Below are 15,087 nucleotides of genomic sequence, written 5' to 3'. Positions count from 1 at the left end.
GTGTTGCCAGGAAGCCGTGGATCCGTGTTTTTTGTGGTGCATGCTGTGCCCATGGCCATAATTTGATCTGATGGTGACTTAGGGCTGATCTAGTGCAAAAAGCATAAGGATCCTTGAGGACCCGTGTTTTTTAACCATGTTTTTGCGCCATTGCGGTGCCACAAAACAGTGTATGCGTGATTTTTTGGGTTCTGCCTACAGACCAAGATGTGGTCTAAAGTATCATGGTGTTTTTATCTTGTTTCAATATAAAAAAGCTGTAGGTGCCTGAGACAGTGAACTGGGGCAGTACTGGACTTATAGTGCTTCTTAGAAAGTAATAATGGTTGTTCCTTCACATCTGTCATAAGCTACAAGCAACCCAGGGTGCCCCAAGAGCAGGCACACAGGAGCACAGTAACTGCCTCCCCACCCCCACCCCAGTACAATGAAGCTGAGAAAGACAGTGGTAGAAGGAACTCCTCAACATACGGCTACAGTCCTTGCGATAATTACCAGGGTTATGTCCCCCTGGGCTTCCTGCTCAGTAGGCAAGCCTAAGAGTGCACATTAACTCTGCTTTTAAAATCACTCAAGGCTTTTCTTCCCTGCCCCTTACCAGAGAAACAGCTTGATGCTTGTGTTACATGTGTTACCTTGAATGAAGCTGTGGAGAGAATATCCTAAATAATTCAAACCAGGAGTAGAGAGGATCTCTTATGATGCCCCTACTACTGCCAAGCAGCTGGTGAAGCTGGACCACAGAAAACCAGGGCAAGCCTGAAACCAGGTCCCCTTTCCCTGTTTGGCAAAAGGCGCTGCTTTGGCAGGAGAGGGGGCGGGGGCTGAAGTACCTCTGCCCAGCTACTGCTGATGGTATTGCTAGTGAAGAAAACAGCTAGTGAAGAGAACCAGGAGCACTTCTTTGCAAAGGAGTTTGAAGGATTCTTCATTCTTTTGCAGTTTCAAAAACCTCTGTGGGATGGCAGACCCTCCAGATCACCTGAGAAACGTAACCTGACAGCAACTCCTGTTGCGCCCACATCAGATCGGTCCATGGCTCTCTCAAGGGTTGAAAACTAAAATCTTTCTTTCCCCAACGCATGAGGTGATATGAGGTGATACAGTCATACCTCATGTTACGGACGCTTCAGGTTATGGGTTTTCAGGTTGTGGACCGCGGGAAACCTGGAAGTACCGGAATAGGTTACTTCTGGGTTTCGCCACTCGTGCGTGCAAAGTGCTAAATCACGCTTTGCGCATGCGCAGAAGTGCCAAATTGTGCCAGCGCCTGTGCAGACGCGGCGCTTCAGGATGCAAACGCTGCGGGGTGCGGACGTGCCTCCATCACGGATTATGTCTGCAACCTGAGGTTCCACTGTATCTTACTCTTTCCTGCAAATGACAGTTCATGCCATGACACCTAGAACCAGCTCCAGGCCCAGTTTTAAAGTGCAAAGGCAGCTGGCCTGAATTATGAATGTGCTGCAAAGCCCCCATCCCACCCCTGCTTGGTTTTTAAAAGTATAAAGGGGGGGGAGTTTAAAACCCTCAAAAGTATGCCATCTATTAGTACATGGCAAGTGAGTGGCTGCTTTCAAGAGTTTAATGTAAAGCAGGAGGGAGGGGGCTTCAGCCTTCGCTCCTGGGCCTAGCAACACCATAGGACACGGGCTTGGTTGTTCTTCCTTGTGGGAGGGAGGTTGGTCCAAGTGGGAAGGGGTCTGATCATCTTCTCCTGAGTCACTCTGGAGGTCAGACATATCCCTAAATGGTGATGGGTCCCATCCCCTCAATTTACATACAGCCTAGTTCAGTTCCCTCCCCATTCAGTCAATGCAATATTGAGAAACACACGAAATCAGATTTACCGAAAAAGTCATCTGTATAGTTTCCCATAATCTTTTCATACAGTTTACATTCTTTCCCACATCATCTTTGCTTACAATAAACGGTGGTCCTGTTTGCCACAGAGGGCAAGAGGAATGGATTGTCAGTAAGGCAGTTTCTTCCTACCCCAAGGGAGGGGAGGAGGCCTCAGGAGCTGCAGCCTCAGACCATGAAGGAGCAGCTCCAGAGGGACAGGAAGGCTGTGATTTCCAGCAGCAGGAAATTAAACAAAGGCAGCCATGCAGCACAAGCAGCTCCGTGACCCCAAGCCTAGGGGTAGTTGGGGAGCCCACCACCCGTCACCACCAGCGCTGCCAAGGTGTGTGGCAGCAGCAGCCCAGCAACACCCTCCTCCAGGTGAGAGACAGCTAAGAGCACCAAGAGGCTGCAAAACAGCCCCTGGAGCTGCCTTCTGTGCCACAAAATGGTGGCACCAGCCCCTGTGGCTCTGAAGGGTGCCAGCGGCAATCGCTGTGGCTCACTCCCCTGGTCCCAGCAGCCCCAAGCCCCCTCCCTCCTGTGCCCTGGTGCTTGTGCCCAGCAGCAGCGACAGCGCAGTGTGCCCAAGCAGGTTGGGAGGGGGCAGCTCTCAGTCCCCCTCCTTCTCGGCAACTGCAGGAGGGTTGGGCTTGATCAAGCCATAAGCCACAGCCTGCGCCAGGCACTCCTGGGCCACTTGGGCAATCTGGGGCTTGTCCTTGGCCTTGGCCATAACAGACAGGATCTCCATCGTCTCGCTCTCCATCAGCTTCTCGGCCACCTCCTTGTCAGCAGCCACCATGTTCCTCACTACCACCACCCCGCGGTGCTGGAGCTCGGTGGCAGGGCTGAGGAGCAGGGCCTGCAGGATCTCCAGCCAGTGAGTCGTCTGGGGAAAGAGAGTGAGAGGTCAGTTAGCAAGCAGGAAGGAAACCCGGCATCCACCCACTTCCTGGAGACCCTCCAAAGGTCTGCCATGCCCAGTGGGCAGCTGCTGGGCTCAGCCCACCCTCCAGGCGGTACTCACCACTTGAGGGATGCGGGAGCAGATCTGGGGCAGCAACGAGGTCAGGACGGCCAGTGTCCCTGAAGCTGCCCGCTGGAGCCTCTCGTCGTCCTCCCCGCTGTACAGGACCAGCAGCTTGAGCCGGTCACTGCCCTCCACCAGGAACAGCTCCCCGACCTGCCCAAAAGAGAGATGTGAGTGGAGATAAACCTCCCGGGGCCCCAGCACAGCCAGGTGGCCCAGTACCCCTGCTCACCTCTGGGCTCAGCGCCATGTTGCACATGCACTCAGTGGCTGCCAAGCGGATCATTTCGTGCTCCTCAAACATGTAGCCCTCGATCATGGGCACGGCCTTCTCCTTCACAATCTTCTGCCTGCAGGAGGAGGCAGAAGGTAATGGCCCCTGCCTCCAAGGAATGTAACCCTTCCAGAGGACAGGGCTGGGACCCAGGGAGATGGCCAGCCTGCCTGCCTGCCTGCCTGTCCAGCCTTACCGGAGCCGCTCACTGGTCCCCGCCAGGTTGGTGAGAGCCATCAGCCCTTCAAAATTCTGCAGGGCACTGCGGTTCAAGTGCAGGAGGCCCACCAGGGGCCGGACCACCTCGTAGATCTGCAGGAGGAGAGAGAAAAGGCTCAGGGCGGTGGGGAGAGGAAAGGGGAACCCGACCCCTTGCTGTGATGCTGCCCTCACTCCACACTCACCCGTTCTCCCGGAAAAGCCATCTCGGGGGCGGTGGTGATGGTAATCTTAGCCAGGGCCTGCGCAGCCTTCATCTGCCCTATTTCAGTGCCTTCCAGGGCCAGAGGGATGAGTGCCTAGTGGTGGAATAAAATCCATATTCTGCTTGACTGTGAAAAGCCTTGATGCCCCAGTACTGATGCAGGGCAAAGCCAAACAGGAGAGGGTGTGTAGGCATGTGTGAGGCTCACCTTCCCGCCTCCAGCAGCCACCACAGCCCCTCGGTCCTCAGGGTCTTCCACGACAGCCAGGAACACCCTGAAGCACACAATAGTAGGCACTGAATGTGGGACCCAGAACACTCTCTCCACACCCACACACACACACACACACACACACACACAACACACAGCAATTTGAGATTACAGGAAGGCGTCATCTTGGCTCGACTAAATTTTCTGAGCTCTTTGGCTAAGCAGAAACCCACAGGTAAGAAGGCCAGCATGTCTCCTCTGTGTAGCAGGTCTGGAGGACTTGCCTGTGAACAGCAATACCCGCATTGCATGGGGTTGGGCATGATGACCCTTTGGGTCCCCTCCCTTCTATGAAAGCTCTACAGGGGTCAAGGCCTGTGGCCGCTGGCCTCACCTGGAGATCAGCTCCCGGCAGGCGGGGCTCAAGGAGGGGCTTTCACTCTTCACCATGCAGGTGAGCGCTGACACCACACCGGCGGCCAGCAGCTTCCTCACACGTTGGCGCACAAACTCTGGCTTGTCCTGGGCAGGAAGAGATGGAGAGAGAGGATGAGAATAGGCCGTGGGATGCCTATTATCCACCTCCTACTCCTCCTCTCACCCTCCTTGCTCCATCCACCGGCATCTCACACAATTGTGGTCTTTTCATCACAAATTTCTAAAAGCTTCCCACTCCAACCTCAACTCCCCATTATCCAAAAAAACATTCCTGAGGAGGGCAGAGGAGCCAGGCCCAGCCACACCCCCCCAGCCTGCTAGAAGGCTTCCACTGGCCCCCTCATGACACTCCTCTCTCACCTTTGGGTGCTTCTCAGGGATGTGTTGCTTGGCATACTTCGCCAGCTCCACCATCTGGGGGTCAGGCTCCTCTTGGTCGTAGCTGCTGGTGCAATTCACCAGCGTGGAGGCCACTGCAAAGAGGACGCTTCGGTTCTCTGACTGAGGGGAGCAGATCGGTGGCAGGAACAAAGACAAAGAAGCAGAAGAAGGTGGTCAGTCGGGACCTTCATGATTCTTTGGGACCAAGGGCCACCACTTGTGCACTGGCTACTGCCTGGCAAAGTAAAGTGTGCGCGCCCTTGAGTACTATTCAGAAGCGTCAGCTAATGCAGAACAAGACAGCCCAGCCATAGAACACCAGAAGCTGATCAGAAGTGATCTCTTAACATCTCTGCACCCCTGACGGACTGAGTTGGGCAGGTAGGTGGGGCCACCCACCTGTCAATCACCAGATGTAATGGTGATGCTGCACTTTAAAGCCTCAGTTTCCCGACTTCAAAGCACAGCATGGTGCTGTGTGAAAGGCTTTTTGGGAGCTGCCCTGCCCTGCTCTTGAAACCTCTGGAAACTGGAGACTGAAAGAGCAGTGCTAGGAGGAGCAGTTTTTCCTGAATGGAATCCCCTTTCCCGCCAACTTGAGCAAGGCTGATGAGAAGCTGGGAACAAGCCTTGCCTCAGCAAAGGAGCAATCCCCTTTAAGCTCTCAAGTCTTCCTTTGAAGGCCCCCCCTTACCCCCCCCACCTAACATCAGGTGGCCATGCATGGCTTACCCAAAATGGTGCACCAAGTTTGGCTCACAGGCCAGAAGTTGCCAACCCCTGCTCCAGAGCCTGGTCTGGATTTGAAAGCCCTAAAGGGGCTGGGTGGGCCAACTCTACCCCCCTGGGCTGGTCCTCCTGGAGGCAACCAGCATGTCTCTGGGCTGTACAGAGCCCACTGTGGGGAGATATAATCAAAATGCTTCCGCACAAACAAGATATTCACACACAGAGAAGAGGTGTGTTGTGGCAAAGGGTTCTCCGAAACACTCATTTCCTATGTGGAGGAATCCTTTTCTTCTTGGGTGCTGTTGAAGTGGGGGAAGAATTTCATCATGTGAAGCTCCAGTTATGGATCTGAAGTGGTACAGTAGAGACACTTCACTGAGACTCGGGAAATTTTGCTACAGAACAGCATTTTACATCTTAAATCTTCAAATATATGAAGGGCTATCACATAGAAGACAGAGCAAGGTGGGTTTCTGCTGCTCCAGTGGTAGGAACCCAAACCAATGGATTCAAATGACAAGAAAGAAGATTCCCACTAAACATTAGGAAGAACCTTCTGATGGTAAGAGTTGTTTGACAATGGAACAGACTCTCTCAGAAGGTGGTGGACTCCCGCTTCACTGAAAGTTTTTTTTAGCAGAGGCTGCATGGTCATCTGTCAGGGATTTTTAGCTGTAATTCCTGCACTGCAGGGGTTGGACTAGATGACCCTTGGGACCTCTTCCAACTCTACAATTCTAAAAATTACTGGGTACCGTATACTACAGCTGGGTTGCTATTCCTAAGCAAGGGAAATTCAACATAAACAAGGCAGAGGCAAAAAGAGCCTCTAGACATGCCCAGGTGTCCATTTCTCCCACAGGTACCCCACCCACTCATCCACTTTACCCTCCCTCTTGGAAGAGGACCTCACCCTGGCCAGCCAGAAGAGAGCCTGCAGGGCAGCCTTGTCCTCCAGGAGCTCCTCTTTAACGTCCGCATCCAAGGAGAGGAAGGCCAGTCCCTCAGCTGCCCAGTAGCGGGTGCCGGCATCAATGGCCTCATTGCACAGCCACCTGGAAGCAGGAGAAGGAGAATCATGATAGTGCCTCTACCAGCTGAGACCCTAGTGGGCAAGGAGCATAGGAAGCCCCACCACCCCAGGCTTCAGTGGGGCATGGTCTGTTGTGCAGCTGCCGGAGGGACTCATTCTTGTCATCCGTCAGCTCCCACCAGCTCCCAAGATTTTGAGAAAGGAACAGGCAGCCTGACCTCCTTCTAAAGGGGAAGGCAGTCACGTGGCACAGAAGAGGCTAAAGCGCCTGGGACATGGGGGAAGAAAGCAGCGCTCACTCACTTTCTGCACTGCTTGGCCAGCTTCAGGGTAGAGCCTTCCGCAAACTGCTTCATGCTGAAATCTGTGCCCCCCGCCGAGCCCAATTTGCAGAGGCCCTGGAAAGAGAAACCGTGATGTGCCGCAGTTGCCACCTGACCCCAGAACTTCCTTCAGTCTGGGAAGATGGAAGAGGAACAGTGTTCGGGCCAGAGATTTGGGTTATAATATACAGTTTAATGATTGGATAAAACTGTGGAATGAAAATATAAAATTTACGGCATGTACTGCGTTAAAGGAAAATGTTATGAAAATGATTTATAGATGGTACATCACACCTGTAAAACTGGCAAAAATGTATAAAACATGTAATAGGTGTTGGAAATGTAAAGAAAAAGAAGGAACATTTTATCATATGTGGTGGGATTGTAAGAAGGTGAAGGGCTTCTGGGAAATGATATATCATGAGATGAAAAAGATGTTGAAATATACGTTTGTTAAGAAACCAGAGGCTTTTCTTCTAGGAATAGTAGGAAATGAAATAAATAGAATGGACTGTAAACTTTTCCAATATGCAGCAACAGCAGCGAGAATATTATTTGCCCCAAAATGGAAACAGGAACAACTGCCGACGCTCGAAGAATGGAGAATGAAACTGATGGAGTATGCTGAACCGGACAAACTAACAGGAAAGATCAGATATATACGAGATCAAAAGTTCATTGAAGACTGGGGAAAATTTTCAGACTATCTGAAATGTGTATGTGATGAGCAAATAATGCTAGTGGGATTTCAAGAAGTTCTGTAAATGATAGAGGACTATTGTATTGATGAAAACTAAGTGTGTGAAGGTTTATAAAATGCAATATAAAATTAGGAAATGCGTATTTAAAAATTTGAATAATGGATGATTGTCAGAGAGGTTGAAGGAAGTCTAAAAGAGAAAATATGTGATAAATTTAGATTGGATACTATAAATGTATGTTGGAAAATTTAATAATTTTTTTTTATAAAAAAGAGAAACAGTGTGGGGTCCCACTGCAGCCAGAAAATGTCTCCCTCCTTCTCCAAGATCTGCTGCCTCTTGCTCACCACCAGGGCCCGGATGCGAATGCTGTCGCGCTCGCTGTGCTTGTAGATCTCCTTCAGTAGTGTCACCCCATTGGCAGTGATGAAGGTGGCCCGCTTGGCCTTGTCGGCAGCATGGATCAGGGCCTCCACGGCCACAAGCTGGTCGGCCTCCTGTGACGAGGCGCACAAGGCCAGAATGCTCTCCATGATGCCACTCAGCTCCAGCACCCTGTTCCCAGCCTCGGAGGGGCCTTGCAGGAGACAGGAGGCCGTCTGGATGGCCCGCAATTTCCCAGGGACGCCATGGTCCTGGAACCAGCCCCTGGGAGGTGAAGGAAAGGCGGCCCGTCAGGAGCAGCCAGGAAGCTACCACAGACATTCCAAAGCTGAAACCCCAAACTCTGCACCAGAAAGAAATCCGAGATCAACCAACGGCACCTTCTGGCAGCAAAAGTCCTCCTCCCACCCACTATTATGTATTTATTTCATAACATCTATATATCACGTGATTGTAGAAAACCTCAAAGTGGTTTATAAAAAGAAACAGTAAGATTATTAGTACAAACAACACATTCTAAAAATTAAAACCAGCAATAAACTAAAAACACACCAGCGTTTTAAATATATGGGTAGGCTTGCCTACACAAAAATGCTTTCAGTAGACGTCAAAAAGAGTAGAATGAAGGTGCCTGCCTGATATCACCACACTAGAAGATCCATTTATTATAAATGCAGAACGGGTATTATATGGCACTTGGAACAGTGCCAATTCTGCAGATGGAAGTGGTTGAGTGAGCGTATCTGGGTTAAGGCAGTCTCACAGGTAAATTATTAAGGGCTTTGCATACTAATAGTAACCTTTTGAACTTGTCTCGGTAGCAAATCAGCAACCAGTACAGATCTCTGAGCATGGGTGCTATATGCTGACAAGTTTTTGCTCCTTTCAGCAATCAAGCTGCAGCATTCTGCGCTAGCTTCAGCTTCCAGATCAGATGCAAGGGAAGCCCCATATAGAGCGCACTACAGTAATCCAGTCTTGAAGCAACCAGTACATGAATTACAGTAACTGGGTGTCTCTGGCCAAGCTGATGGGCTGTTATGACGCTTTCGATGTCTGTCAGCAACTAAGCGCTGAGCATCACTCCCCACCACTTCATTGGCCCCCCATGCCTTCCCAGCACCCCCTACCAGAAGCAGCAGTGGGCAGCCCCCGAGTCAGTCACAGGCCTACCTGACATAGTCCTCGCAGAGCCGGTGGAAATTCTCCCGCTCCCCGTCGCACTTCAGGTCCCCATAGAGCTTGCTGAGGAGGACGGCTGCGCTCATGAGGGTGTTCTCTGTCACCCGCAGGCCCCCGGGGCTGTGGCTCACTGTGCCCCCCACCTCCAGGATCTGCTTGAGACCTAGTGAGGACAGACATGCTCACTGGCGCTGGCGAGGGACCCAGGCCAGGAAGAGGAGGGGCTCAGGAATGGGCTAGACGTACCCTGGTCAATGACCCAGAGGGTCAGGCAGTTGTTGGGGTCCTTCAGCGACTTCCTGGGCACCACACTGATCAGCAGGTTGAGGATGCTGTCCCGGCCATAGGAGGAAATGCTCTCCCGGGTCAGGGCTTCCAGCAGCTGCTTGAGGAGCAATTTCAGCTCTTTGGATGTATCTACAGGAGCAGAATCAGAGTTGAGGAGGTCTGAGCCTCCTCTCTCCAGGCCAGCATTCGCAGCCCAGCTCCACCCAAGGCATCAGCACGAAGATGAGCTTGGCACAACACAAAGTGGATGCTGAGCCCAGCAGGGAGGCACCCAGGAGACTCACCCAAGACCACAGCTTCCTCCTTGCCACGGACATCCCTCTGCAGCCCCTCCTTGAGGGCATCAAACATAACCTGCAGCAGGCTGTAGGTTGCCAGCGAGACTTGCTCGTCCTCCATCTCTAGGATAGCAAAGAGGCGCTGGGGCCCCAGCTCAGCCAGGATCACTGCAGTCTGAAAGAAGGGCAGCATCCACTGAGACTTGGGGAGGAATCCAGGCCTGTCTCTCAAGAACCAGTTACCTCCCCCACATAGCTCAGAGCAGAACTGGATACCTGCCTAGTAGGCAACTCCACAAGTGCAACTGTGGCTTGTCAGTAGGAACTCTGGGGACCCATAAACCTACCCAAGGAGACAGAGTTTAGGGGGGTTTTTTATACTAGAGGAATATCTAGGTTATCTTGCAGAATGTATTCAACAGTCTTGCTAGCCCTCTGTCCACCACGGTAAGTCATCATAGAATTGTAGGGTTGGAAGGGACCCAATGCGTCTTTCAGTTTAACCCTCTGAAATGCAGGAATCACAGCTAAACTATTCCTGACAGGAGGCCATCCAAACTCTGCTTTAAAACCTCCAATAAAGGAGAGTCCACCACTTGAAGGGTGTCCATTCCAAGAAGTTGAACAACACCAGGCCCTGCAGTACCCCATTTGTCACTGGAAAAGGAACTGTTGGGGAGCACTCTTGGTGAATCACTGGTGGTTAGCCAGACTCCAGCAAATAGGAAGCCTGAGGTTTCTTCTCAACACTGGAGCAGCAGAGAGGGAGGGGTGATTCCATCCCCTTCCCCAGCCTGAAACATGGGTGAAAACTCAACTCTGTGCCTGCCAGGAGGATGGAGTGGCAACCTATAAGAAGGTGCAGAGGCAGAGAAAGCCATGGCTCTGTACTGTAGGGGGACAGAAGAGACCACTTGGTTCGCCCCTAACCTCCTGAGGCAGTACAAGGTCAGGGACATGTTCCAGGCACACACACCCTCGGAGAAGTGGCATGCCCTTGAAGCAACAGGTTTTGGAGAGAGTTTTATGCATAACTTGTCAGTAAATGGACTGAACCTGTTACCCCCCCCCCCAAAAAAAAGAGTGAAGAAGCTTTCATCTTAAAAAGTGGACATACCCGAGAACGATGCCCACTGCAAAGGCCAGTGAGGGTTCGCACAGCTGCTAGCACCGTGTCTGCCCGACCTGTATCCAGCAGCTGTAGCAGGAGGCGCACCCCGTCGTTCTGGAAAATCTTCTCAGCACCAGGCTCCTCGCGAGCCAAAACAATCAAATTCTGAGCTGCCTGGACAGGAGAAGAGCCAGTTAGCTGGACAAAGGGGCTCGCTTTAACCGCTCCCCATCAGGCCACACAGCTGTTGGAGGGGCACACCCAGAATTTAGAGCTGGAGAGGTTTGGAGATTCTGGCCCATAATAATTCCATTGTCCTTGTTTCTCTAAGAGCCATGGGGGTGGGGATCTCCTCCTTGGGCAGAGCTGGGAAGCCTGCAGAGTCCCTCCAGGTGCTGCTGCACTGTAACGCCCATCAACATTAGGATGACTTGATGTTATGAGCCGCCCTGTGATTGTTGGATGAAGGGCGGTATACAAACCCCATGAGACAGAATGAATCACTCTAGACTGAGACTGATCGTATTAAAATAAGCACCACCCTAATATATTCTGGTTTTGTCAGTCACGGAAAAGGAAGTTACGGTACAATGACTCAAAGTCCTCCTCCCTTCCTCCCTCAGGTATCCTGATCCAGGCATCAGAAACCCTTCCTCTGGCTTTTGCCTACAGGCAAATTTGGAAATGCAAAACTTGCATTTTGAAATAGAAAACAGAACTGGAGACTGCCTAATTCTACAACTGCATCCCATATATGTACAGCTGCAGCACACCCAAAATTGCTCTTCATCAGGGCACATCACACCTCCTACCTGCTTGCTGATTAGAGGGGTACCTTTTGTTTCTTGTCCAGATCTTTTTCTTCAGGGTCCAGCAGCAACTTAAACATCTGCTCCACTTTGGAGTCTGTGCGGGACATGGCTGTCATCTGAAGCAAACAGGCAGTTGGTGAGAAACCCCACAGTCGTACTTCAGAAGCCCAGTACACACCTGAAGCCCAGAATCCTTCCTGGGTGGAGAGCTAGGCTGCCCCACAAGGGAGGCGCCTACCCTGGCAATGCCCACACTCCCCCAATGCTTCTCCTACCTTCTCATGCATGCTGCTGCCAAGGTTGCGCAGAGCCTCCTGGAAGGCCTTGTTCTTGGGCTCCAGGCTCACACACCTCTGCAGGTCCAGGAGGGCCTGGTCGAAGCGGCCCAGTTTCTGCCGGGCTTGGCTGCGCCGGAAGAGGCTCTTCACGTCATGCCCATCAGCTTCTATAGCTGTGAACAGGCAAGAAAGTATTAAGAGGCAGCAAAGAGGCTTCTGCAGAGAAAGAGACTTTTGGAAGGAGAGTAATCCCCCACCCCACCCCTTGCAGCTCACCTTTAGAAGCGTCCAGTTCTGCCTGGACATAGTCCTCCTGCAAAAGAAGCAGAATGCCAGAGAGGCATCGGTGAAAGGAAATATAAGCGGGGGAGCGGGGCAGGGGAGTGAGGGGAGAAGAAAATACTCAAGAGGAGCTCAGGCTGAAAATGACAGCCCTGACCACCTTTCTGGGGGACATCTGTCAAATCCTAAATTCTCTGCAGGTTACAGGAGGAGAAGGAGGAGGCAAGGCATCAGGCTGGCCTCTCACTATATGGCCACTGTCTTCTCAGTCCGTCACAGCCAGACAGCCAGGCCTGAGGGCTCCCCTTGACTGTGCATAAAGGCACCTCAGCTTCTAAGGAGCAGCAGGGTGAAAAGGAGTTCACCTAAAGGGGCTCAGCACAGTTAAAATGAGAGATGCACAGAAACGTTGACACTGGGGGCACAGGGAAGCTCTGTGGCCATTTAGGGGAAAACACACACACAATGCCTGCTACCTTCTGATGCGTACTACGTCATTTGAGAATTTTGAGAAGAAAAGACACGAGAAGAAAAGACAATAATCCCTTAGAATTTCCCCAGGAGTGTCCAACTTTTCTCCTCCTGCAGAAGTGAGCGGCAGGTAGGCAGGCTGGCACTGCCCCTTGGGGGGCTCCCATAACTCAGGCAACCCTCCCGCTTTCCCCACTTCCCCACTCACCAGCTTGAGGTGGCAGGCGGCGCGGTTGCGGTGGAGGACAGCGCGGTGCGGGTCGGGCTCCTCGCCATCCCCAGGGCAGAGGCTGAGGGCCCGGGTGTAGGCGGCCAGCGCCTCCTCATAGCGGCCTGTCTGGAAGAGCTCGTTGCCCTCCCGGCGGAGCTCCGGGACCTGCGGAGATAAGAGGGGCGGGGTGGATGAGCGATTCGGTTTGGGGGTCAGCTGGGCTCCCACCGCCCACCCCACTCACCGCCGTCTCCTCCATGGCGCGCTCTAGTGACGCCACGCGAGCGCGACAGCCGCTCCCTAGCCGACCCACGTGCTGGCAGCGCCTCCCTTGGAGCGCCCAGCGGAGAAGAGACCGGGCGGTCCGGGAGCGGAGCTGCTCCACCTCCCGCCGCGCCCGCCCCGCGTGCCTTCTTTCCGGCTTCCTGTTTCTTGCAGGGGCACCTCCCGAGGATTCGTCGGTGGAGGAGGCGGTGAAAGCTGCGCTGGTGGAGGCGGTAGAAGTGAAGGAAGTCGACGGTCATGAGGGCCAGGACGAGGCAGCCGTAGAGCCCCACGCCCAACAGCGGCCCCAGCGGGCTCCTGTGGAGGGAAAGCGGGCTCAGACGGAAGGACGGGAGGAAGAGGGGAACCCCCAACACCCCTCTCGCCCCCCCGTCCCCCCACAAGGGCATCTCACCGGGGCGCGGCTGGCGGAGCAGAAGCCGAGGCATTGCCGCGGAGCCTCTCAAATTCGGGCCGTGGGCAGCAGGACTTGAAGCGGCGAGAGGCGGCAGGCAGGCAGCAGTAGGCGTGGGTCGGGGGGTCGGTGAGGCGTGGGCAGTAGAAGCCGGCGTGGTGGAGCCCGGCGGGGTCCAGGTAGCCCTCGCAAAGGTGCACGTTTTGGGTACCAGCTGGAAAGAGGAAGCGATTGGAACAAGCTGGGTGCTCGGGGGGGGGGCTGCCCTCCCTGCCGGGGCTCGCGGGAGAATTGCGGGGAGGGGGGAGGATACTGCCGCTCCAGCCCTGCTGAAAGCCCACACAGGAGGACCCCGGGGAGGGGGCAGGCAGGCCCAGGGACTGCCGTTTCAGCGTCTCTTCGGTCGCCTGGCTATAGAGTGGTTGGCAGTCCTGTGGAAGCGGGCTGAACAGCGAGGGAAAGTATCCTAATAAAAAAGGCTGCAAAGTCGCGGACACTTCTGCTAGAGGAGAACCACTTCCTGCCCTGAGCCAGATCAGACCTCAGACAACCAGTACCCAGGGTCCAGGGACATTTGTTTCCCATAAAGAGTAAAGCCAAACCCACTAAAGACTGAAAGTGACTGGTTCTGTGCTAAGGGATTTGAGGGTACCCAGTTCCAATCAGACAGATCTGCATTGGCAACGCGCAGAAGTCTGTCTGGTGAAGTTGTCCTTGGGTTGGAAGATGCAAGGAGCTGGGAAAGGTTTTCCTCATACTGACTGGGAAACTGAGCAGAGCACTTGCAGGCAAACTGGCCTATGAACACAAGCTTAACTCTCTGTCTCAAACACATTCATGCACACACTCCAATTGTCATGCACACAAACACAGGCCCATCATTCCTTGTCAACATGCTTGGATCCTAGGTTGATTCCTTCCTCCAGCTGGTGGGACACCCCAGAGCAAGTGGCACCCTGCAAACAGGGCTTTTACTTAGCTCTAGGATGGCCCTGAAGCCCCTGAGAGCGGGAGTCTTGCTCGAAGCAGATCTGCACATGGGCTGAGAAGCCCCTGGGAGACTATAGAGACTGCAGTTTCAAAGTGTGGGTTTGGCACGGCAAGTTGGAGCTCCTGGGGGGCTACTGGGCTGGTGGGGAAGGGAGAGAAGGGAGACCAGATGCAGGTACCTGTCCTGAGAAAGGCCAGCAGCAGCAGGCAGGGCAAGAGCAGCATCTTCCCGGCAGCGGCAGCAGTGTTGAAGGCTGAGGCAGCTCTGACTGTCTCCTCCTAGGGAGGGAAAGCAAAGAAACCACACAGAGCTGCCTGGCTCCCGCATCCATTACCGGGTACCATCAAGCACCTCCCTGCGCCATTAGGCCAGGCTGCACTTAACGGCTTGCCTCTGCAGGGACCTTGCCAAGCTGGGGGCAGGGAAGATCCATTAGGGAAGCGACCTGGCTAATGGGAGGGGCCAGAGTTTGGCCTAGTAGTGGGGAGAAACGATGTGGTCAGGAGCCTCCCCAGCGGGGTCTTCAGCTCAGGAGAAAGGCCCAGGGGGCTTTTTACGCCAAGGCAGGCCTCCACTCAGAATCCAGGCACCTGCTGTGTTCAACATCAGGAAAGACAGGCAAGCACTTTCTGGGCAGCGTCCCATATTGGGGGCGGGGGGCAGGCTTCTACAGAACAAACAGCCAAGAATCCAGGAGCACTTCTCTTGGGTATGGGTTTTACTGGGAT

General features: G+C 53.4%; 1 protein-coding gene across 1 annotated transcript; it reads right to left on the bottom strand.

Annotated features, from left to right (window-relative positions):
- Positions 1-1,845: 1,845 nt before the first annotated feature.
- On the bottom strand, positions 1,846-13,110 carry UNC45A (unc-45 myosin chaperone A). Its single transcript, XM_083476090.1, has 20 exons — positions 12,934-13,110; positions 12,687-12,854; positions 12,002-12,038; positions 11,723-11,898; positions 11,471-11,563; positions 10,642-10,809; positions 9,531-9,699; positions 9,205-9,375; positions 8,950-9,121; positions 7,740-8,040; positions 6,672-6,766; positions 6,249-6,390; positions 4,586-4,726; positions 4,182-4,309; positions 3,785-3,851; positions 3,557-3,670; positions 3,349-3,464; positions 3,111-3,228; positions 2,876-3,031; positions 1,846-2,737 (listed from the first exon to the last, which is right to left on the bottom strand). Exons 1-20 carry the CDS (start codon positions 12,946-12,948, stop codon positions 2,459-2,461), a joined length of 2,826 nt encoding a protein of 941 aa, XP_083332216.1. The 5' UTR covers positions 12,949-13,110; the 3' UTR covers positions 1,846-2,458.
- Positions 13,111-15,087: the final 1,977 nt, after the last annotated feature.

This window comes from Podarcis liolepis (genome assembly GCF_965112155.1).
Source record: "Podarcis liolepis genome assembly, chromosome: 14".
Lineage (NCBI taxonomy): Eukaryota > Metazoa > Chordata > Lepidosauria > Squamata > Lacertidae > Podarcis > Podarcis liolepis.
Note: the sequence above shows the minus strand (reverse complement) of the source record. Positions and strands in the feature narration are given on the sequence as shown.